General features: G+C 46.1%; 1 protein-coding gene across 1 annotated transcript in view; it reads right to left on the reverse strand.

The window, feature by feature from the left end:
- LOC137314896 (rab GTPase-activating protein 1-like) overlaps positions 1-24,514 on the reverse strand; it is an 86,466-nt gene that overhangs the window by 55,769 nt on the left and 6,183 nt on the right. The window contains exon 2 of the mRNA XM_067979918.1: positions 9,659-9,787. Coding sequence (XP_067836019.1) covers positions 9,659-9,787 — 129 coding nt within the window. The remainder of the gene's footprint in view (positions 1-9,658; positions 9,788-24,514) is intronic.

Below are 24,514 nucleotides of genomic sequence, written 5' to 3' on the forward strand. Positions count from 1 at the left end.
CTGGGTTTTCACACTGGATGTATTTCTCCAGTTCAGTAATCACGGACCACCCCACAAGCAAGTGGAGTGAGTCTTTGCCTGTTGAGTATGGAGGAAACATAGCGAGCCCAGGGGTCGGACAGGGAATCCCGGTCAGCTGTGTTTCAGCTCACTGGATGTGTCACATGATTCCCCCCTGCTTCAAAAAGGTGGAAAATAAACATTCTTTTTTCTAGAAAAGAGAAGGCCGAGAGGTGACCTGATGGAGGTGTCAAAATCATGAAAGGTTTTGACAGAGTAAATAAGGAGACACTATTTCCAGGGGCAGAAGAGTCGGCCGCCAGAGGACACAGATTTAAGGCGATCGGCAAAAGAGCCAGAGGCGACACGAGGAAACTATTTTTTCTACGCAGCGAGTTGTTATGATCTGGAATGCGCTGCCTGAAAGAGTGGTAGAAGCAGATTCAATAATAACTTTCAAAAGGGAATTGGATAAATACTTGAAGGGGAAAAATTTGCAGGCCTACGGGGAAAGAGCAGGGGAGTGGGACTAATTGGATACCTCTTTCAAAGAGCTGGCACAGGCACGATGGGCCGAATGGCCTCCTCCTGTACCTACTATGATATGTGGAGAATATGTTTCCACTTGTTGCTGTTCACGACCAGAGTTTCTGGCCTGCCCTGTCACTGTCGGCTTCAGGGTGAGAGCAGACTGTGGGGAAGTGAGCCTCACATTTAACAATCCTTTGACGAGGCACTGGAACAAACATCTCTCTCGGAACTACACCTGGTGGTCAGCCATTCACAGGACTCAAAGCGGTGTCGGCCCCACACAAATCCAGCTGCCACTTACACGGGGGCTCAGAGTAACCGAAAGACACAAGGTGAACAGAAAAACTTCTAAGCAGAGAGGCAACAGGAAATGCTTCTTGGGAATAAGGTCTTCGGAGTGACGTTTTGCAGACCATAGTGTGCGTTCTCTGCAGCTTGAGGAAGCAGCTAACAGTATCTGACATTCAAAGTGAGTGCCAGGCTCCTAAGCGAGATATTAAAACATACATGGACCATCTTGGATGCAGCACCTCCTTGTCCTGCTGCATCCTTACACATCTTTGTTTCATGAAGTAATAATGTGAAGATGTCAAGGCCTTGGAGTGGGTACAGAAGAGATTTACTAGAATGGTACCAGGGATGAGGGACTTCAGTTATGTGGAGAGACTGGAGAAGCTGGGGTTGTTCTCCTTGGAACGAGGAAGGTTGAGAGGAGATTTGATAGAGGTGTTCAAAATCATGAGGAGTTTTGATAGAGTACATCAAGACTACAGCACGGAAACAGGCCATTCGGCCCAACAGGTCCATGCGGTGTTTATGCTCCACACGAGCCTCCTCCCTCCCTACTTCATCTAACCCTTTCTGCATATTCTTCTATTCCTTTCTCCCTCATGTACTTATCAGGATTCCCCTAAAATCCATATATGTTATTTGCAAGTTCCACATTCTCACCACTCTTTGGGTAAAGAAGTTTCTCCTGAATTCCCTATTGGATTTATTAGCGACTATTTTATATTTATGACTTCTAGTTTTGGTCTCCCCCCAGAAGTGGAAATATTTTCTCTACACTTACCTGATCAAACCCTATCATTATCTTGAAGACGTCTATCAGGTCACCCCTCAGCCTTCTCTTTTCTAGAGAAAAGAGCCCCAGCCTGTTTAGTCTTTCTTGATAAGGATATCCTCTCAGTTCTGGTATCATCCTTGTGAATCTTTTTTGCACCTTCTCCAAAGCCTCAATATCCTTAAGATAAGGAGAAACTATTTCCACTGGCAGGAGGGTCGGTAACCAGAAGACAAAGATTTAAGATAATTAGCAAAAGAACAAGAGGGGAGATGAGGAGAAACTTTTTCATGCACTGCCTGAAAGGGTGGTGGAAGCAGATTCAATAATAACTTTCAAAAGGAAATTGGATAAATACTGGAAAAGGAAACATTTGTCGGGCCATGGGGAAAGAGCGGGGGAGTGGGACGAATTGGATAGCTCTTTCAAAGAGCCGGCACAGGCACGATGGGCCGAATGGCCTCCTTCTGTGCTGTAACATTCCATGATCCAACACGCATCAGACAGTGATTATTTTGGACACCATTGCTGGGAGAACTAAACAGTGGAATCTTTGCTCGGCACTTCCAATGGTGTGATCTCTACAGGGAGCATGCATCACGCCATGTTTACGTTGCACTGCTGTTCAGTGGTTTGTGGGTGACCATGGCTGTAGAGGAGAGCCCTGGTCTCCCTGCAGCCGTCTTCCTGGTCTTTCCGGGCCTTCAAATAATGCAGGTCCTGTGGAGTGCTGCAAAAGGAAGGCATTGTGGCTGCTTCCAGGATAGCGGGAATTTTAGAATCATAGAATGGTTACAGCACAGAAGGAGGCCATTTGGCCCATCGAGCCCGTGCTGGTTCTTTGTAAGAGCGATCCAGTTAGTCTCACTCCCCCACTTTTTCCCCGGTAGCCCTGCAAATTTTTTCCCTTCATATATTTATCCAATTCCTTTTTGAAAGCCACGATTGAATCTGCTTCCACCGCCCTTTCAGGCAGCACATTCCAGATCAGTACTACTTATTGCGTAAAAAAGTTTTTCCTCGTGTCGCTTTTGGTTCCTTTGCCAATCACGTTAAATCTGTGTCCTCTGGTTCTCAATCCTTCCGCCTATGGGAACAGTTTCTCTTCATTTACTTTATCTAAATCCTTCATGATTTTGAACACCTCTATCAAATCTCCTCTCAACCTTCTCTGCTCTAAGATGAGCAACCCCAGCTTCTCCAGTCTATCCACGTAACTGAAGTCCCTCATCCCTGGAAAAAGGGAGAAAAGGATAGACTGAGTAATTACAGGCCAGTCAGCCTTACCTCGGTGGTGGGCAAATTACTGGAATCAATTCTAAGGGACAGTATAAATAGTCATTTAGAAAGGCACAAATTAATCAAGGGATGTCAGCATGGATTTGTTAAGAGAAGGTCATGTCTGACTAACTTGATTGAATCTTTTTAGGAGGTAACAAGGAGGGTCGATGAGGGTAGTGCATTTGATGTAGTCTACATAGATTTTAGCAAGGCTTTTGATAAGGTCCCACATGGCAGATTGGTCAGAAAAGTAAAAGCCCATGGGATCCCAGGGAAAGTGGCAAGTTGGATCCAAAATTGGCCCAGTGGCAGGAAGCAAAGGATAATGGTCGACAAGTGTTTTTGTGACTGGAAGGCTGTTTCCAGTGGGGTTCCGCAGGGCTCAGTACTGGGTCCCTTGCTTTTTGTGGTACATATTAATGATTTAAACCTAAATATAAGGGGCATGATTAAGAAGTTTGCAGATGGTACAAAAATTGGCTATGTGGTTGATAATGAGGACGAAAGCTGTAGACTGCAGGAAGATATTAGTCAAAATCTTTTCCCAAAGGTAGGGGAGTCTATAACGAGGGGGCATAGATTTAAGGTGAGAGGGGAGAGATACAAAAGGGTCCAGAGGGGCAATTTTTTCACTCAAAGGGTGGTGAGTGTCTGGAACGAGCTGCCAGAGGCAGTAGTAGAGGCGGGTACAATTTTGTCTTTTAAAAAGCATTTGGACAGTTACATGGGTAAGATGGGTATAGAGGGATATGGGCCAAGTGCAGGCAATTGGGACTAGCTTAGTGGTATAAACTGGGCGACATGGACATGTTGGGCCGAAGGGCCTGTTTCCATGTTGTAACTTCTATGATTCTATGATTCTATATCAATGGACTGGTCAGATGGGCAGAAAAGTGGCAAATGGAATTCAATCCAGAGAAGTGTGAGGTAATGCATTTGGGGAGGGCAAACAAGGCAAGGGAATATACAATAAATGGCAGGATACTGAGAGGTGTGGAGGAACAAAGGGACCTTGGAGTGCATGTCCACAGATCCCTGAAGGTAGCAGGACAAGTAGATAAGGTGGTTTAGGAGATACTTTCTGTTATTAGCTGAGGCATAGAATATAAGAGCAGGGAGGTTATGCTGGAACTGTATAAAACACTAGTTAGGCCACAGCTTGAGTACTGTGTACAATTCAAGTCACCACGTTACAGGAAAGATGTGATTGCACTAGAGAGGGTACAGAGGAGATTTACGAGGATGTTTCCAGGACTGGAGAATTTTAGCTATGAGGAAAGATTGGATAGGCTGGAGTTGTTTTCTTTGGAACAAAGGAGGCTGAGGCATGATTTAATTGAAGTGTATAAAATTATGAGGGGGCCAAGATAGACTGGACAGGAAGGACCGATTTCCCTTAGCAGAGGGATCAGTGACCAGGGGGTATAGATTTAAAGTAATTGGTAGAAGGATTAGAGGGGAGCGGAGGAGAAATTTTTCATCTAGAGGGAGTTGGGGGTCTGGAACTCACTGCCTGAAAGGATTGTAAACAATTTTACAACACCAAGTTATAGTCCAGCAATTTTATTTTAACCCTGACTACACTTCAATTTTATTGCTGGACTATAACTTGGTGTTGTAAAATTGTTTACAATTGTCAACCCCAGTCCATCACCGGCATCTCCACAGCCTGAAAGGATGGTAGAGGCAGAAACCCTCAACTCATTTAAAAAGTACCTGGATGTGCGCTTGAAGTGCCGTAACCTACAGGGCTACGGACCAAGTGCAGGAAAGTGGGATTAAGCTGGATAGCTCTTTTTCAGCCGGCAAGGAAATGATGGGCCGAATGGCCTCCTTCTGTGCCGTAACTTTCTATGATTCTAGTAAATCTTTTCTGCACCTTCTAAGGCCTTCACATCCTTACTAAAGTGTGGTGCCCAGAATTGGACACAATACTCCAGTTGTGGCCGAACCAGTGTTTTATAAAGGTTCAACATGACTTCCTTGCTTTTGTAATCTATGCCGCTATTTATAAATCCCTGGACCCCGTATGATTCTATGTAGAGATCACACCACTGGAAGTGCAGGGCAAAGATTCCACATTTTGGTTCTCCCAGCAATGGTGTGCAAAATAATCACGTGAATTTATGTGAATTATTGTATTTCAGTGGTTAGACTCCATCTGAATAGTAATTGAATGGAACTCTTTCTGTTCATGGGGTTGATGTGAGAAGCCATGATGCCCACATGGATAGTGTGTGCCATCTTTACCATGAGGAAAGTGAGACTGCACCTGCCACTTGTTTGTCAGCCATGACTCAGTGTCCACACTCTCGCCTCTGAGTCAGAAGGTCGTGACTTCAAGTCCCACTTCAGAGGCTTGAGCCGGTAATCCAGGCCGACACTCCCAGTGCAGTACTGAGGGAGTGCTGCACTGTCGGAGGTGCCGTTTTTCAGATGAGACAATAAACCAAGGCTCCGTCTGCCCTCTCAGGTGGATGTAAAAGATCCCACGGCCACTATTAAAGAGCAGGGGAGTTCTCCCCAGTGTCCTGGCCAGTATTTATCCCTCAACCAACATCACTAAAACAGATTAACTAATTATCACATTGCTGCTTGTGGGATCTTGCTGTGCACAAATTAGCTGCCACATTTCCTACACTACAACCCTGACTACACTTCAAAAATACTTCTTTGGCTGTGAAACGCTTTGAGACATTGTGAGGTAGTGAAAGGCTTTCTTTCAGTCTGGCTGGTTTGGCCGACCTGGAGGTAGGAGGCCCAGAAAGGAGGAGCACCTCCAGGAGGAGCAGGAGTGCTGCTCCGGGCCCCACGAGGAAAATTTGAGCCTCCCTCCAGCCCCAGACTTCCTTCCCCCTCCCCCTCCAGAACCCCCCCTCCCAACCACTTACCCGAGAGCTGGGGACCATTCCTTGGGGTCCTCAGCGGCAGCTTCCTACCGCCGTATTCTGGCTGCCACACGTCCCGCAGGGCCCGGACGGGAGACCGACAAGGCCTATAATGGGTTAAAACCTTCCGGGCCTCACCTGGGAGTTAAAATGGGCCCTTAAGGATTCGTACGGTCTCACTGGGCAGGGATGGAAACAAGGCCTGCTGCTAACACGTGCCGTTGTTTGCATCGCTATGAAAACCAACAGGACTTGCACTCAGAAAGTAGATACAGTTCAACGTAGCTACGAGCACCTTCAACACAGTGACACCTGCAGGATCTTGGAGCATACAATACGTATCCAGCCAGAAAACAAGTGCCCTGTTCATCCCGTGCCAACCTCTAGCCGTATAAACTGTGCAATTGGAGACTCAATGATACAGAATACCCGAGGGCGCAGACTGTGAACTGATTGCTGACACGTGGACAGGTCTAAAACAAACGGGACTTTAAGCACCATGATTCTCTAGCTTAAATTGTTCGGTTAAATCAAAAAGGGAGCTGAGCTGAGCTGAGAGATTAATGTTTAAAATCTGCAATATTCAGTTTATAGTAGCTGTACCACCTCACTGTTCAGCCCCCTCGGTCTTCAGATTGGGTTGTACACCAGGGGCCAATTATCGGTTGCTAGGATACAAGAAGGTGCCTTAGGAACAGCAAAAACAAGTGAAACCGGCCCAGGGGATTAACTCCTGGAGATGTGTTGTACAATTGGCACATTTTTCACTCATATTATTGCTCAGTCTCATGCTCTTCAATTTAAAATCTCCTCTTCTGTTTATCAATATATTACATCACAGCCAGACTTCTGCATCTGGCAAAATGCTACAGAACACCCTTGAAGGCAGAGCTGCCATCATAAAACGGGTCAAAAGAATTCTATCACACCTCCCAGGGAAAAGGAGCAGATTATGGATAAAACAAAAAGGTGCTGATTCAACAGTTCATGTTGTGACCCACAATCAGTCCCTCCCTGTAACACACAACTCGATAAGATAGAAAGAAACTGGATTACAAATCAGTTAATACAGGCTATGGTACCCACCGCAGGAACCACGAGACCGGGGCACCAAAACACAGCAGGAACCATGAGCCCGGGGCACCAAAACACAGCAGGAACCATGAGCCCGGGGCACCAAAACACAGCAGGAACCATGAGACCGGGGCACCAAAACACAGCAGGAACCATGAGACCGGGGCACCAAAACACAGCAGGAACCATGAGACCGGGGCACCAAAACACAGCAGGAACCATGAGCCCGGGGCACCAAAACACAGCAGGAACCATGAGACTGGGACACCAAAACACAGCAGGAACCATGAGACTGGGACACCAAAACACAGCAGGAACCATGAGACTGGGACACCAAAACACAGCAGGAACCATGAGACTGGGACACCAAAACACAGCAGGAACCATGAGACTGGGACACCAAAACACAGCAGGAACCATGAGACTGGGACACCAAAACACAGCAGGAACCATGAGACTGGGACACCAAAACACAGCAGGAACCATGAGACTGGGACACCAAAACACAGCAGGAACCATGAGACCGGGGCACCAAAAGACAGCAGGTAATCCAGCTATTAAAAATGATTTAAACCTCATGGAGGTGGTGAGTGGGGAGGAAATTTGATCCCACGCAAGACTGATTGGAGTGTGGATGTTAACCAGGAAGTGGGCAGGAACAGAGTAACTCAAATACCGGATTCATCCATCAGAAACTGATGGCAAAAGATGGGGCTAATTTGCTAAAAGTATTTGTAATAAGACGCCAGAATTCAAGGTTTGTGAAATAAGATGTAACAGGAATGTCAGAAGCAGGACTGATTGCAGAAGATAGAGATAGTAGACAAGGCCATTCAGGCAAGATAACAGAGTGGAAAAGAGATGCTGTAGTTTCTATACATTAGGGTCACCTGTGGGATTAAGGAGATAGATCCTGTGGATTGTGGAGGAACGAGGTAACAACCTACACTGGCTGGATGTTTTTAGCAGCAGGCGTTTGCTAAAGAACGCTAGTTCAGAACAGGAAGGACAGTTTACTCAATGGAGAGATAAGGAGAGTGTGAGAAAGCAGGAAGGAGATTTCAACCAAACAAATATAAACTGGGAAGGTCGGTATAGTTTGAGCTGGTAAATGTGATGCGCGATTGCTTCATGACTCAGTGCGTCAGGAAGGCCATGAGAGGCAGCTCTCCACTTGACAGTGTAGAGAGAATGGAGGCTGTACCCCCACCCCCCCAGGGACAGTGACCTTCAGTACCATCTGGGAATCAGCTGACGGCTGAGGGCCAATGCCCGGGTAGGAAATTTTAAAAAGGCCTACTCCCAACTCCATGGGAATGAGGGAAGACGCACTCAGTCTGCACCCACCTTGGACTCGAGTGAACGAAGATGGGGGCCATACCAGGGGGAATGATGGGGATGAGAGGGAGTAAAGGTTTCTCTGGGGGCAAATGCATCAAAGGTGGAGAGGGTGTGGTTGAGCAGATAGACAGTTGCAGAGGTATTAGGACAAATGGAGAGTCAAAGGCCATTGGGAGTTGGGAGTTTGAAAGTGCAGTTCTAACCGAGTTGGGGCGGGGGATGTTTTTCCCAGGGGCATAAGGAGAAGGAATTGGGGTTGGAAGGAGTTAGGGGGGGGGGGTGTGTGTGTGCTAAGTGATACAAGGAAGCAGTCGGAGACAGCTTTGTCTGTGATCGAAACCACGGGGATATCGAGGCCACGTGAGATGGCACGGTCAAGAGCTGGCTGTGAATATGGGTAGGAGAATTTATATGGAGGGAGAGCTTTAGGGTGGACAGAAGGGCAGTGAAATTAGAGAAGAGGGGGCAATCACTGAGGATGCAGAGTTACCAGTGCAGAGGCTGAGGGAAGAAAGGAGTGAAGGTATCTCGGTGAGTAACTCAGGGTGGGGCTTTGGGAGGGGGGGGGGGCCAGTAGGCAATGAGGACTTTAATGGGGAGGAACGAGGTGAGGTGCTCGAAGGAAGGGAAGTGCGCCAGAGACCAAGGTGTGACGTGGAGATGAGGATCACACCACCGCCACCACCACAGCATTTTGGGCAGGGCAGCCGGTGAGTAGAACCAGGCAGGGAGGCTTCAGTAAGACGTCAGAAACATAGGGCAGTTGGGGTTGCTGCTAGTAAGGAGGCAGTGATGGGTGCCTCAATGGGCCCTTAGGAGAATGCTGAGTCGAGCACAGCCGGTAGCTGCAGGCTAATTTAAGGAGAGGGGTGCAAACTCTAGCGATCCTGGTGTACATACTCCAGCCTACACCAGCCACTATTCCAGGATCATCCTGGAGTGCAAGGACAACCCCAGTGGTGGAGAGCTTTGGGACCCATAGGTCCAAAGTCACCTGTTCCTCAAAGACTGGTTCTGACATTTCACGTGTGTCCGTTCTCATCTCTGATTTCCAGCTTTGCCTGCTTGTTTTGCCATTTGGGAGGCAATTGGAAGCCATGAAGAGGGAGTGTCGGGATTTTGTTTTCGATTGGCAAGCCAAGATGGGCCGAATGGCCTTCCTCATTTATGTTGTGGAGAATGACCTGGACTAAATGGTATTGATGTACGAGGCAGACACACAGCTGTTCCCTCACAGTGTGCACACCGTACCAGCGCAGTTCCGTCTGTCCTTCTCTGGATATAAACCTGAAGCGGAGCTGGGACCGGCCGTCCCCGATTAACAGTGTCTACACTTGGCCCATTAAACCAGCCAACGTGAGAACGTTATTTATTTTCACCCCAGATTGCTGTCACTTACTTTGCCGGATCAACGAGTGGATATAGTCACAATCCCAAGTGCCCTGTATTTACCATGACTCCCGTCTGCCTATTTGCTTACCTTTATATTGCAGGCTTGTTCCATTAATCTCCTGGCATTTTCCTCGGCCCTGTAACGCTTTGGCAGTTGGACACGGAAGAACTTTAATGCTCCTTCGAAGTCAGCCTGCAGCAGGTCCTCCTTCGAGGTCTGGGAAGGGAAAACTGAAAATGAGCCACAGCTTGAACGTAGACTCCCATTAGGCAGATATTCAACACCACAAAACTCAGCAATAACTTGGCCTCCCTTTAGCTGCGCTCATTGAAAAGGGAGGGATGGTATTTCTGGAGACCCAAGCTCTCTATTTTGTATACGTTGCCAATGATGATACCAAGCCAGTCTAGGTCAGCCACAAGCTGAAGGACCAACACAATCCACTGGTGCACAATCTGAAAGTGTTAAACTGTTCTCATCCTTGTGTTCAAATCCCTCCATGGCCTCGCCCCTCTATCTCTGTAACCTCCTCCAGCCCGACAACCCTCTGAGATCTCTGCGCTCCTTCAATTCTGGCCACTTGCACATCCCCGATTTTAACTGTTCCACAATTAGCGGCCGTGCCTTCAGCTGCCCAGGCCCTAAGCTCTGGAATTCCCTCCCTAAACCTCTCCGCCTTTAAGATGCTCCTTAAAACCTACCTCTTTGACCAAGCTTTTGGTCACCTGTCCTAATATCTCATGTGGTTCGGTGTTAAATTGTGTCTGATTACACTCCTGTGAAGCACCTTGGGACATTTTGCTATGTTAAAAGGTGCTATATAAATGCAAGTTGTTGTTGTCCAGTATGTGCTGCACAACTGGTACACACCAGGTTCTGCACACATCTCACCAAGCTCTTGACGCGCTAATTTCTAAACAGTAGAATGACATTGCTGGGGTAGATTTTACAATGTAGATCACTAGACTTGGTGCACCACAAGTGCCAATTGGAATATCACCCGAGTAGGTCAGCAGACTGGTTTCACAGGCTACTCTATTTTCTACCCACTAATTTCAGCAGGCAAAACATAAATTGAGCAGGCTGTGAAGTTGGTGCGATATTCCAAACAACGATTCCAACACGCGAAGCTACGCCATCAAATTTGGCCCTTTGTGTGATACTGAGTTTCGTGCGTGTGATCAGGATACTAGGGGTTAAGCCACTAGTGAGTCTCTGCTTCCTCGGTGACACACTGGGCAGTGCCTTTACCCATTGCAACACTAAGCCAGACAAAGAAGCATAAAGGGGAGTTTGTGTTAAATGGAACAGGAAAGATATCTGGGAGTTTTTATGGATACATCTATGAAACCATCAGCGCAGTGCTGAGCTGAAGTAAAATAGCCAAGTAAGAGGCTGAGTTGCCTTAGCAGAGGGATAGAGTACAAATCAAAAGAGCTGTATTGATATGTAAGGCATTGGTAAGAACCCATCTGCAATACCATTATATAGTCCTGGTCACCTCACCGAAGGAAGGATATTGAGACAGTGAAGAACAACAAAGATGATTGCGTATCAGCAACAGTTAGGCATGCTGGGTTTGTCCTTTTTGGAAGCTTTCAAGGGAATTGACAAAACTGATGCAAGCAAATTGCTCACTTTACAAAGCATTCAAACAACAGTCGCTACAAACTAAATGTTAGAAGTCGAGGAGCAGACATTGCAATGAACAGTATAACCATGTTCACAAGATAGCAAGGGCTCAGTAAGACCATTCGGCCCATCTACCCACAAAGTCCCAACAGTCCTTTTTTTTTATTCGTTCATGGGATGTGGGCGTCGCTGGCAAGGCCGGCATTTATTGCCCATCCCTAATTGCCCTTGAGAAGGTGGTGGTGAGTCGCCTTCTTGAATCGCTGCAGTCCGTGTGGTGACGGTTCTCCCACAGCGCTGTTAGGAAGGGAGTTCCAGGATTTTGACCCAGCGACGATGAAGGAACGGCGATATATTTCCAAGTCGGGATGGTGTGTGACTTGGAGGGGAACGTGCAGGTGGTGTTGTTCCCATGTGGCTGCTGCTCTTGTCCTTCTAGATGGTAGAGGTCGCGGGTTTGGGAGGTGCTGTCGAAGAAGCCTTCGTGAGTTACTGCAGTGCATCCTGTGGATGGTACACACTGCAGCCACTGTGTGCCGATGGTGAAGGGAGTGAATGTTTAGGGTGGTGGATGGGGTGCCAATCAAGCGAGCTGCTTTGTCCTGGACGGTGTCGAGCTTCTTGAGTGTTGTTGGAGCTGCACTCATCCAGGCAAGTAGAGAGTATTCCATCACACTCCTGACTTGTGCCTTGTAGATGGTGGAAAGGCTTTGGGGAGTCAGGAGGTGAGTCACTCGCTGCAGAATACCCAGCCTCTGACCTGCTCTTGTAGCCACAGTATTTATATGGCTAGTCCAGTTAAGTTTCTGGTCAATGGTGACCCTCAGGATGTTGATGGTGGGGGATTCGGCGATGGTAATGCTGTTGAATGTCAAGGGGAGGTGGTTAGACTCTCTCTTGTTGGAGATGGTCATTGCCTGGCGCGAATGTTACTTGCCACTTATCAGCCCAAGCCTGGATGTTGTCCGGGTCTTGCTGCATGCGGGCTCGGACCGCTTCATTATTTGAGGGGTTGCGAATGGAACTGAACACTGTGCAATCATCAGCGAACATCCCCATTTCTGACCTTATGATGGAGGGAAGGTCATCGATGAAGCAGCTGAAGATGGTTGGGCCTAGGACACTGCCCTGAGGAACTCCTGCAGCAATGTCCTGGGGATGAGATGATTGGCCTCCAACAACCACTACCATCTTCCTTTGTGCTAGGTATGACTCCAGCCACTGGAGAGTTTTCCCCCTGATTCCCATTGACTTCAATTTTACTAGGGCTCCTTGGTGCCACACTCGGTCAAATGCTGCCTTGATGTCAAGGACAGTCACTCTCACCTCACCTCTGGAATTCAGCTCTTTTGTCCATGTTTGGACCAAGGCTGAAATGAGGTCTGGAGCCGAGTGGTCCTGGTGGAACCCAAACTGAGCATCGGTGAGCAGGTTATTGGTGAGTAAGTGCCGCTTGATAGCACTGTCGATGACGCCTTCCATCCCTTTGCTGATGATTGAGAGTAGACTGATGGGGCGGTAATCGGCTGGATTGGATTTGTCCTGCTTTTTGTGGACAGGACATACCTGGGCAATTTTCCACATTGTTGGGTAGATGCCAGTGTTGTAGCTATACTGGAACAGCTTGGCTGGAGGCGCATCTAGTTCTGGAGCACATGTCTTCAGTACTACAGCCGGGATGTTGTCGGGGCCCATAGCCTTTGCTGTATCCAGTGCACTCAGCCTTTTCTTGACACCACATGGAGTGAATCGAATTGGCTGAAGACTGGCTTCTGTGATGGTGGGGATATCGGGAGGAGGCTGAGATGGATCATCCACTCGGCACTTCTGGCTGAAGATGGTTGCAAACGCTTCAGCCTTGTCTTTTGCACTCACGTGCTGGACTCTGCCATCATTGAGGATGGGGGTGTTTACAGAGCCTCCTCCTCCCGTTAGTTGTTTAATTGTCCACCACCATTCACGACTGGATGTGGCAGGACTGCAGAGCTTTGATCTGATCCGTTGGTTGTGGAATCGCTTAGCTCTGTCTATAGCATGTTGCTTCCGCTGTTTAGCATGCATGTAGTCCTGAGTTGTAGCTTCACCAGGTTGGCACCTCATTTTTAGGTACGCCTGGTGCTGCTCCTGGCATGCTCTTCTACACTCCTCATTGAACCAGGGTTGATCCCCTGGCTTGTTGGTAATGGTACAGTGAGGAATATGCCGGGCCATGAGGTTACAGATTGTGCTGGAATACAATTCTGCTGCTGCTGATGGCCCACAGCGCCTCATGGATGTCCAGTTTTGAGTTGCTGGATCTGTTCTGAATCTATCCCATTTCGCACGGTGGTAGTGCCACACAACACGTTGGATGGTGTCCTCAGTGCGAAGACGGGACTTCATCTCCACGAGGACTGTGCGGTGGTCACTCCTACCAATACTGTCATGGACAGATGCATCTGCGACAGGAGGATTGGTGAGGACGAGGTCAAGTAAGTTTTTCCCTCGTGTCGGTTCCCTCACCACCTGCCACAGGCCCAGTCTAGCAGCTATGTCCTTCAGGACTCGGCCAGCTCGGTCAGTAGTGGTGCTACCGAGCCACTCTTGGTGATGGACATTGAAGTCCCCCTCCCAGAGTACATTCTGTGCCCTTGCTACCCTCAGTGCTTCCTCCAAGTAATGTTCAACATGGAGGAGGACTGATTCATCAGCTGAGGGAGTGCGGTAGATGGTAATCAGTAGGAGGTTTCCTTGCCCGTGTTTGACCTGATGCCATGAGATTTCATGGGGTCCAGAGTCAATGTTGAGGATTCCCAGGGCCACTCCCTCCTTACTGTATATCACTGTACCGCCACCTCTGGTGGGTCTGTCCTGCCGGTGGGACAGGACATCGCCAGGGATGGTGAAGGAAGAGTCTGGGACGTTGGCTGAAAGGTATGATTCTGTGAGTATGGCTATGTCAGGCTGTATGCTTGACTAGTCTGTGGGACAGCTCTCCCAATTTTGGCACAAGTCCCCAGATGTTCGTGAGGACGACTTTGCAGGGTTGACTGGGCTTGGTTTGCCTTTGTCGTGTCCGGTGCCTAGTGGCCCGATGTTGGGTGGTCCATCCGGTTTTATTCTTATTATGACTTACCATCAACGCAGCCAACTGTTTCTTAGGTAGTTCCAAACTTATTGCCTCCACTACCCTACCCAGAAGTCCATTCCATGTGTTGATTTCGGTTTGTGCAAAGAGCTCTTGACATCAGTGCTAAATATTCCTTCAACTATTTTGAACCTGTGTCTCTTGTGCTACTGTCGAGGTTTAGTTGGAAGTAATGCACTGGATTTATCTTTTCCAAACCCATTTCCTATCTTACATAACGCAGTGTCAGTTTGGCTCAGTGGGGAGCACTCTTACCTCTGAGCCAGAAGATTGTGGTTTCAAGCTCCACTCCCGAGACTTGAGCACATAGTTAGGGCTAAAACTTCATTGTCGGAGTACTACATTATCAGAGGTGCTATCTTTCAGATGAAACGTTAATCAGAGGCCCTGTCTGGCTGTTCAGCAGGACAAAGATCCGACAGCACTTTTTTTTTGGAAAAGGCAGTTCTCCCTGTGTTTTTCCAATATTCATTCCCCAACCACCACCAGCAGAACCGATTCAGCTCATCGCTGTTTGTTGGTTATTGCTGTGCGCAAATTGGCTGCCGTACTTGTTCACATAACAACAGTGACTGCACTTAAAAAGTAATTCATTAGCTGTGAAGTGCTTTAGCATGTCCCAAGGATATAAAAGGCACGATATAAATGCAAGTCTTCTTTCCTATTCATAAAATTACTTCTTAGTCACCTCCTTTTGAGGCTGAAAACCCCAAGTTTCTCCAGTCTTTCCTCACAACTCAATCCTCTGGCAGATTGGGATCAGTCTTGTGACCTTTATCTGCACCATTTCTAGTGCTAGAGTATCTCCCTTGTATTTGGCGACCAGACTGGAGGCAGGAACTCAAACCGTAGCCCAACCAAAACAATGTACAGTTTAAGCATGACTTCATCCAACTTGTACAGTACTGTTCTGGCTATATGGTTCAGGATTCTCTGATTTGGTGATGGCTTTCTGCAATGACTGGACATGTTGAGTATCGAGTCCACTAAAACTCTCTGATCTCTTTCAATCAGATGCATTTCTGTAGAAAAAGGGGACTGAGGAATATGGAAGGGTGGCGGGGTTGAGATCAATGAAAAAGGGATGGGCTCATTGGGCAAAACAGCCATTTCCTGTTCCTGAAAATATTTAGGTTCTTATGTTATCAACATACCTCAGAGTAGAGCCTCAAAGAAACTCTACTTCAGCAGAAAAATAAGAAATGAAGTAGGCCACAGACCACACCAAAGTCTTAAAAAGGACACTGACGAGATGGGTATCGAGTTGGGTTGCTGAGCAACGGACAGAGACAAGCACAGAAGATGCCGTTCTCCACTGATCCTGAGAACGCAGAAACTCAAACAGAATTAAAGTACAACAATGTGATGTTAAATGGCAGTATCCTCGGGGACATACCTCATGGGCTGTGAAAAGGCCCACAATCTGCTGCACCACGATTTCCAGAAAGCATTTTTACAGAGTTACACCCGAAAGGCTTCGACTTAAGCAAAAAGCTGTGGGGACTCACAGCAGAATCTGGGAATGGATAAAAGATTGGCTGAAGGATAGGGAGCAGCTGGAGGTAGAATGATAGAATCATACAGTACAGGAGGAATACATTCGGCCCATCATGCCTGTGCTGGCTCTTTGAAAGAGCTATCCAATTAGTCCCACACCCCCTGCTTTTTCCCCATAGCCCTGTAAATTATTTCCCTTCAAGTATTTATCCAATTCCCTTTTGAAAGTTACTATTGAATCTGCTTCCACAACCCTTTCAGGCAGTGTATTCCAGATCATAACAACTCACTGCGTAAAAAAATTCTAATCATCTGCCCTCTGGTTCTTTTGTTAATTATCTTAAATCTGTGTTCTCCGGTTACTGACCCTCCTGCCAGTGGAAACAGTTTCTCCCTATCTACTCTTATCAAAACACTTCATAATTTTGAAAACCACTATTAAATCTCCCCTTAACCGTCTCTGCTCTGAGAACAATCCCAGCTTCTCCAGTCTCTCCACATAAATGAAGTCCCTCATCCCTGGTACCATTCTAGTAAATCTCCTCTGCCCTCTCTCCAAGGCCTTGACATCCTTCCTAAAGTATGGTGCCCAGAATTGAACACAATGCTCCAGCCGAGGCCTAACCAGTGTTTTACAAAGGTTTTCCATAACCTCCTTGTTTTTGTACTCTATGCCTCTATTAATAAAACCCAGGATCCCATATGGTCTTTTTGAAAACAGCTTTATGTGAACCCTGAGGTCTCTGTTCCTGCACCCCTTTTAAAATTGTACCATTTAGTTTATATTGCCTCTCCTCATTCTTCCACCCAAGATGTATCACTTCACTCTTCAATGCATTAAATTTCATCTGCCAAGTGTCTGCCCATTTCACCAGTCTGTCTCTGTCCTCCTGAAGTCTGTTACTGTCCTCCTCAGTGTTTACTATATTTCCAAGATTTGTTTCAACTGCAAACTTTGGAATTATGCCCTGAATACCCAAGTCCAGGTCATTAATATATATCAAAAAGAGCAGTGGTCCTAATACTGACCCCTGGGGAATATCACTGTATACTTCCCTCCAGTCTGAAAAACAACTCTTCACCACTACTCTCTGCTTTCTGTCCCTTAGACAATTTTGTATCCACACTGTCAGTGTCCCTTTAATCCCATGGACTTCAATTTTGCCAACAAGTCTATTATGTGGTACTTTATTAAATGCCTTTTGAAAGTCCATATACACAACATCAACCGCATTACCCTCATCAACCCTCTCCGTTACTTCATCAAAGAACTCAATCAAGTTAGTCAAACACGATTTGCCTTTAACAAATCCGTGTTAACTTTCATTTATTAACCCAAGTGGCAATTAATTTTGTCCCAGATTATGGTCTCTAGAAGTTTCCCCACCAACAATGTTAGGCTACTGGCCTGTAGGTGTTGGGTTTATCCCTCTCCTCTTTTTTGAACAGGGGTGTGACACTTATAACCCTCCAGTCCTCTGGCACCACTCCCATATTTAAAAGGAGGATTGGAAGATTGTGGCCAGAGCTTCTGCAATTTCCACCCTTACTTCCCTCAGTAACCTAGGATGTATCCCATCTGGACCGGGTGCCTTTTCTACTTTGAGTACAGACAATCTTTTAAGTTCCTCCTCTTTATCTATTTTTATCCTATCCAATTTCTCTACCTCCTATTCCTATAATGTGACACTGGCAGCATCATCTTCTTTAGTGAAGACAGATACAAAGTCCTCATTTAGTACCTCAGTCATGACTTCTGCCTCCACAAGATGATCTTTTTAGTCCCTGATCGGCCCCACCCTTCCTTTGACTACCCTTTTACTATTTGTATGTTTATGAAAGACTTTAGCGTTCCCTTCTCTGTTACCCCGCTGATCTTTTCTCACACACTCTCTTCTTTTCTTTTTTCTGTTCTCCTCGGCACTTCCTGTATTATGAACCTGACATTTATCATAAGCCTCCTTTTCTTATCGTTTACGGTTATTGTTAAATAGTGGGGGTGGAAGTGCTGCATGAACTGCCCCAGGAAACAGTATTGGGACCCCCTACAGCCTCTAATTTATATTAACTACTTGGATTCAGAAGCTCAATGTCAAATTCATAGAAACTGAACTTGAGGAGGCAGCCTGGAAAATATGTAAATGCAGAGAACAATGGCAGATGAAATTTAATACAGATAAGTATAAAGTATTGCACAAAGGAAGAAAAAAAATGAGCAACTTAGATACTCCATGAATGTTGCTGAAACTTCTAAGGATGAAAGTGAAAAAGCTCGAGGGGTTTTAGTGGACTTGATACTTGCTTTGCAGTTATTGTGCAGCAGGGAAGAACCAGGCACGTGGAATACTGGACAATCTAGTCAAACGGTAGAGTACAAGTCAGAGGAAGTCATGCTTAAACTATGCAGAGCTACCACACCTCAAATACTGCATCCAATTCAGGTCACTGGCCCTGAAGGCTGTTTCAGAGAAGAGTTGCAAGGCTGATCCCTAATACTAGAGGACCGAGTGAAGACTGCAAAACTGAAAAAGGGGAACCGAGAGGACACCATATAGCTGTGCAGGAGATAGTAAATGGTAGAGAAAAGTTAGATCTGCAACACCACTATAAACTGAAGCATAAGAGTCGGCCAAGAGAGAGAGATTCAATATAGTAAATGGCAAATTTAGGCCTGATGTCAGCCTTTGACAGACTCGAGCACATAATCCAGGCTGACACTCCCAGTACAGTACTGAGGGAGTGCTGCACTGTCAGAGGCGCCGTGTTTCGGATGAGACGTTAAACCGAGGCCCCGTCTACCCACTCAGGTGGATGTAAAAGATCGCACTGCCACTATTCGAAGAAGAGCTAGGGAGATCTCCTTGGTGTCCTGGGCCAATATTTATCCCTCGACCAACATCACAAACAGATTATCTGGTCATTATCACTGCAATGAAGTATTTTTGAAGTGTTATAATGTAGGAAACGCAGCATCTAATTTGCGCACAGCAAGATCCCACAAACAGCAGTGAAAGTGACCAGATAATCTGTTTTAGTGATGTTGGTTGAGGGATAAATATTGGCCCAGGACACCGGGGAGAACTCCCCTGCTCTTCTCTGAAATAGTGGCAGTGCGATCTTTTACATCCACCTGAGTGGGTAGACGGGGCCTTGGTTTAACGTCTCATCCAAAACACGGCACCTCTGACAGTGCAGCACTCCCTCAGTACTGTACTGGGAGTGTCAGCCTAGATTATGTGCTCGAGTGTGTGGATTGGGCCTCGAATCCATGATCTCTGACTCAAAGGCTACCCACTGAGCCACGGCTGACACGTGGGGTGACCTTCTGGGTAGAGAAGCAGCATTTCAGCTGGATGCGGAGATAGAAACTGAGCAGTTTACAGCAGACAGAGGCCGTTGGTCTATGCCAGTCTATGCTAGAGCAATACAAAACTAATCCCAGTGTCTCAATCAATCCCTACAGCCCTGTGTCTTCCTCTGCTTCAAATATTTATCCATTTTCACCTTAAGATATAATGGTACACAGGAACATAGGAATTGCTAGGTGAAGACCGAGGTCCATCTGGTTGGGTTCTACCATCCTGGTAGACGCATGATACAATGATAGTGGAGTTGTTGACTAATTGTAGCAATCAGTCTATATCAATGTGTCTACAACACACCCAGACATGAGGTGAGGAAAATCCCCAGTGGTGGAGAGATTTGGGAACCACAGGTCCAAAGTCACCTGTTCCTCCCAGTCCTGTTACACTCACCACATGTCAAATTATTCATATACTATACCCCAAATATCTCTGCCTCAAGCACTCACTGTGGCAAAGCACTTCATTTTCTAAAAACCCTCTGTCAAGAAATGCCTCCTAACCTCTCCTCACTCTGTGATGATTTTAAATTGATGACCGCTTGTCACCAACTCCCCATCCAGAGGAAATAGTCTTTCCCTATTCATTCTACAAATACCCTTCATAATTTTAAAAACCTCTATTAAATCTCCTCTTGGCCTTCTCTGCTGCAGTGGAAATAGTTCCAATATCTCAAGACTCTCCTTATAACTATAATTCCCCATCCCTGGCACCATCCTGGTGAATCTACGCTGTTCGCTCTCCATGGCTTTAAAATTCTTTCTATAATAGGGCGTCCAAAACTGCACACAGTATTTTGACTGTGGCCTACTCAATGTTTTGTACAGATTTATCATTGTAATCCATGCCCCTATTTATAAAACCCAAAATGCTGTTGGCCTTTTTTATGGCTTTATCCACCAATACTCGCGTTTCCGGGGAAGTCCTCATTGTTTGCCAACCCCCTACGTTTGGTGGTAGGAAAGGGAATGGAATCTTTACTTTAGGATATAATAGAAAAACACCTAGAAACCGAAAATTTAAGAATAGTCAGCCCGGATTTCAAAAGGGAAGGTCATGCTTGACCAAACTTATTGAATTGCTTGAAGTAGTAACAGAAAGAGTAGACAAGGGTAACGTAGTAGATGTAATATATTTGGATTTTCAAAAGGCCTTCGATAAGGTACCGCATGGTAGACTTATAACTAAGGTCAGAAAAACAGAAAACAGAGAGTAGGGGTTAAAGGTAGTTACTCAGACTGGCTAAAGGTCGGAAGTGGTGTTCCACAAGGATCGGTGCTGGGACCACTGCTGTTCACCATTTATATAAACAATTTGGACTCAGGAATCGGAAGTACAGTTTCAAAATTTAGTTAATACTGAGGAGAACTGCGACAAAATCCAAGATGACATTAATAAACTTGCAGATTGGCCATGTACCTGGCAAATGAATAAGAATCTAAATGGGGTCGAGGAGCAGAGGAATCTGGGGGTACAGATACACAAATCACTAAAAGTAGCGACACAGGTTAATTATGCCATAAAAAAAAGCAAACCAAGCACTGGGGTTCATTTCTAGAGGGATAGAATTGAAAAGCAGAGAAGTTATTTTAAATTTGTATAGAACCTTGGTCAGACCACACTTGGAGTATTGAGCACAGTTCTGGTCTCCATATTATAAAAAGGATATCGAGGCACTGGAGAAGGTGCAAAAAAGATTCACAAGGATGATACCAGAACTGAGAGGTTTTACCTATCAGGAAAGATTAAACAGGCTGGGGCTCTTTTCTCTCGAAAAGAGAAGGCTGAGGGGTGACCTGATAGAGGTCTTTAAATTTATGAAGGGGTTTGATAGGGTAGACGTGGAGAAAATGTTTCCACTTGTGGGAGAGACCAAAACTAGGGGCCATAAATATAAGATAGTCACTAATAAATCCAATAAGGAATTCAGGAGAAACTTCTTTACCCAAGAGCGTGGTTATAATGTGGAACTCGCTGCTGCATGGAGTAGTTGAGGCGAATAGCATCGATGCATTTATTTATAGAGAACAAAAGGTGGACACAGCACTGGCTCCCGGGATACATGCCTCCAACCCTATTGCAATCTGAAACACACCTGTTTCACCCTAACTGTTTCCTGCCCGCCAACCAACTTTCTATCCGTGCTGCTACGATTTCTCTTATACCACTGAGTTTTTAACAAACCTCGTGAGACGCCTTATTGAACACCTTCTGAAAATCCATATACACTGCACCTTTTATCAATCCAATCTTCAAAACACATTTAAATTTGTCAAACACAAATTGTCTTTAACAAATCAATGTTAGCTGTCCTTGATTACCCCGTGCATTTCTGAATGCTCGTTGGTTTTATCTCGAATTATGGATTCTAAGAGTTTGCCCACAATTGACATTGGGCTAAGCGGTCAGTGGTTAACTGGTGTACCCTTTTCGAATTAAAGTGTTCCATCGGCTACTTTCCAGTCCAATGGCACATTTTTCATTTGTAGGAATAATTTAAAAATTGTGACCAGAGCCACTGCTATCTCGTCTCTGAATTCTTTCAAAGGGTGCCTGCCGTCAGGGCCCCATGACTTATCCACCTTGAGTTCTGCTGTTAGTTCAGGACCAATTCCTTTTCTATCATTATCTCTGACTATCGTCTCATGTTATCCTCCAGAACACATACATTGTCACTTTGACACCATTTGTAAAAATACAATGCAGAGCATTTAATATCTTGTCCACACTTCATCCTCCACAATAAGACTCCCTCTTTCATTCTGGTTAGCCCCACCCTCTCTTCAACTGTTCTTTAATTAATTTATATTGTAAGAGGCCTTACTATTTCCTCTTATATTACCTGCTAACCTTTTCTCAGATCCATTTTTAGCCCATCCATTCTCCCTTTTCGCCTCCCTATTACACACACAATATATTCCTCATGATTTTCTTTAGTATTGTTAGCTTTAACTTTATCATATGCCTCCTTTTTAAATGAGTTTAGTTTTAAATCTATTCTTTGATGCACCCACCTTTTTCCTTACAAGAATATATTTATATTTCACTTCAACCATTTCACATTTGAAGATTTTCCACTGCGGATCCATCTTGTTTGCTAACATTTCTGCCCATTTAATTTAGTCCAGATCACTTCTTACCTCACTGAAATTTGCCTTTTTCTAGTCTTTATTGTCCTCGTCTATTCTTACGTTGAACCTAACTATGTTGTGGTTGCTGTTAATCAATTGTTCTCCTACTCTCACATCAACTATTTCTTCCTCTTCGTTTCCTGAGTCAAGCAATGCTTCTTTGCTCCCAAATAGCTGGGGGGCAGGGTGGGGGGGGCACTGTAGGGTCCTTTTGGTTGGATAAGCTAGAACGGGTCCAATAATCCTTCTCATCCATATCTTGTGATCTAGTGGCTCACGTTCTAAAAAGCAGGTCTCAGATCTTGGCCCCAATGAGTTCTCATCCCTTGAATAGTACTGACAAGTGGTAATACAGCACCTCCTCCACTCACATCCAGAACTTTGATTCAACTTAATTCCACACTCACAGCTCTGACGTGATAGGATTCCACCATCTCCGCTCTGACCTAAACAATTCCACAATTGCAGCTCCAAACTGTCTTCATTCCACAATATCACCGTACATCTCACATGAATGAACAATCCCAGCAACAAGAACAACTTTATATAGCTCCAGGCAAAGTGCAAAAATGATTCATTAGGGTGATACCAGAACTGGGAGGTTTTAACTATCAGGAAATACTGAACAGGCTGGGGCTCTTTTCTCTAGAAAAGAGAAGACTGAGGGGTGACCTGATAGAACTTTTTAAAATTATGAAGGTAGATGTAGAGATGACGTTTCCACTGTGGGGGAATCCAAAACTAGGGATCATAAATATAAGATTCAGAACAGATCTAGCAGCTCAAAACTGGGCATCCATGAGGCGCTGTGGGCCATCAGCAGCAGCAGAATTGTATTCCAGCACAACCTGTAACCTCATGGCCCGGCATATTCCTCACTCTACCATTACCAACAAGCCAGGGGATCAACCCTGGTTCAATGAGGAGTGTAGAAGAGCATGCCTGGAGCAGCACCAGGCATACCTAAAAATGAGGTGCTAACCTGGTGAAGCTACAATTCAGGACTACATGCATGCTAAACAGTGGAATGAACATGCTATAGACAGAGCTAAGCGATTACACAACCAACGGATCAGATCAAACCTCTGCAGTTCTGCCACATCCAGTCGGGAATGGTGGTGGACAATTAATCAATTAACGGGAAGAGGAGGCTCTGCAAACATCCCCATCCTCAATGATGGCTGAGTCCAGCACGTGAGTGCAAAAGACAAGGCTGAAGCATTTGCAACCGTCTTCAGCCAGAAATACCGAGTGGATGATCCATCTCGGCCTCCTCCCGATATCCCCACCATCACAGAAGCCAGTCTTCAGCCAATTCGATTCACTCCACGTGATATCAAGAAACGGCTGAGTGCACTGGATACAGCAAAGGCTACGGGCCCCGACAACATCCCAGCTGTAGTACTGAAGACTTGTGCTCCAGAACTAGCTGCACCTCTAGCCAAGCTGTTTCAGTACAGCCACAACACTGGCATCTACCCGACAATGTGGAAAATTGCCCAGGTATGTCCTGTCCACAAAAAGCAGGACAAATCCAATCCGGCCAATTACTGCCCCATCAGTCTACTCTCAATCATCAGCAAAGTGATGGAAGGTGTCGTCGACAGTGCTATCAAGTGGCACTTACTCACCAATAACCTGCTCACCGATGCTCAGTTTGGGTTCCGCCAGGACCACTCGGCTCCAGACCTCATTACAGCCTTGGTACAAACATGGACAAAAGAGCTGAATTCCAGAGGTGAGGTGAGGTGAGAGTGACTGCCCTTGACATCAAGGCAGCATTTGACCGAGTGTGGCACCAAGGAGCCCTAGTAAAATTGAAGTCAATGGGAATCAGGGGGAAAACTCTCCAGTGGCTGGAGTCATACCTAGCACAAAGGAAGATGGTAGTGGTTGTTGGAGGCCAATCATCTCAGCACCAGGGCATTGCTGCAGGAGTTCCTCAGGGCAGTGTCCTAGGCCCAACCATCTTCAGCTGCTTCATCAATGACCTTCCCTCCATCATAAGGTCAGAAATGGGGATGTTCACTGATGATTGCACAGTGTTCAGTTCCATTCGCAACCCCTCAAATAATGAAGCGGTCCGAGCCCGCATGCAGCAAGACCTGGACAACATCCAGGCTTTGTCTGATAAGTGGCAAGTAACATTCGCGCCAGACAAATGCCAGGCAATGACCATCTCCAACAAGAGAGA

The sequence above is a fragment of the Heptranchias perlo genome, unplaced genomic scaffold, assembly GCF_035084215.1.
Source record: "Heptranchias perlo isolate sHepPer1 unplaced genomic scaffold, sHepPer1.hap1 HAP1_SCAFFOLD_520, whole genome shotgun sequence".
NCBI lineage: Eukaryota > Metazoa > Chordata > Chondrichthyes > Hexanchiformes > Hexanchidae > Heptranchias > Heptranchias perlo.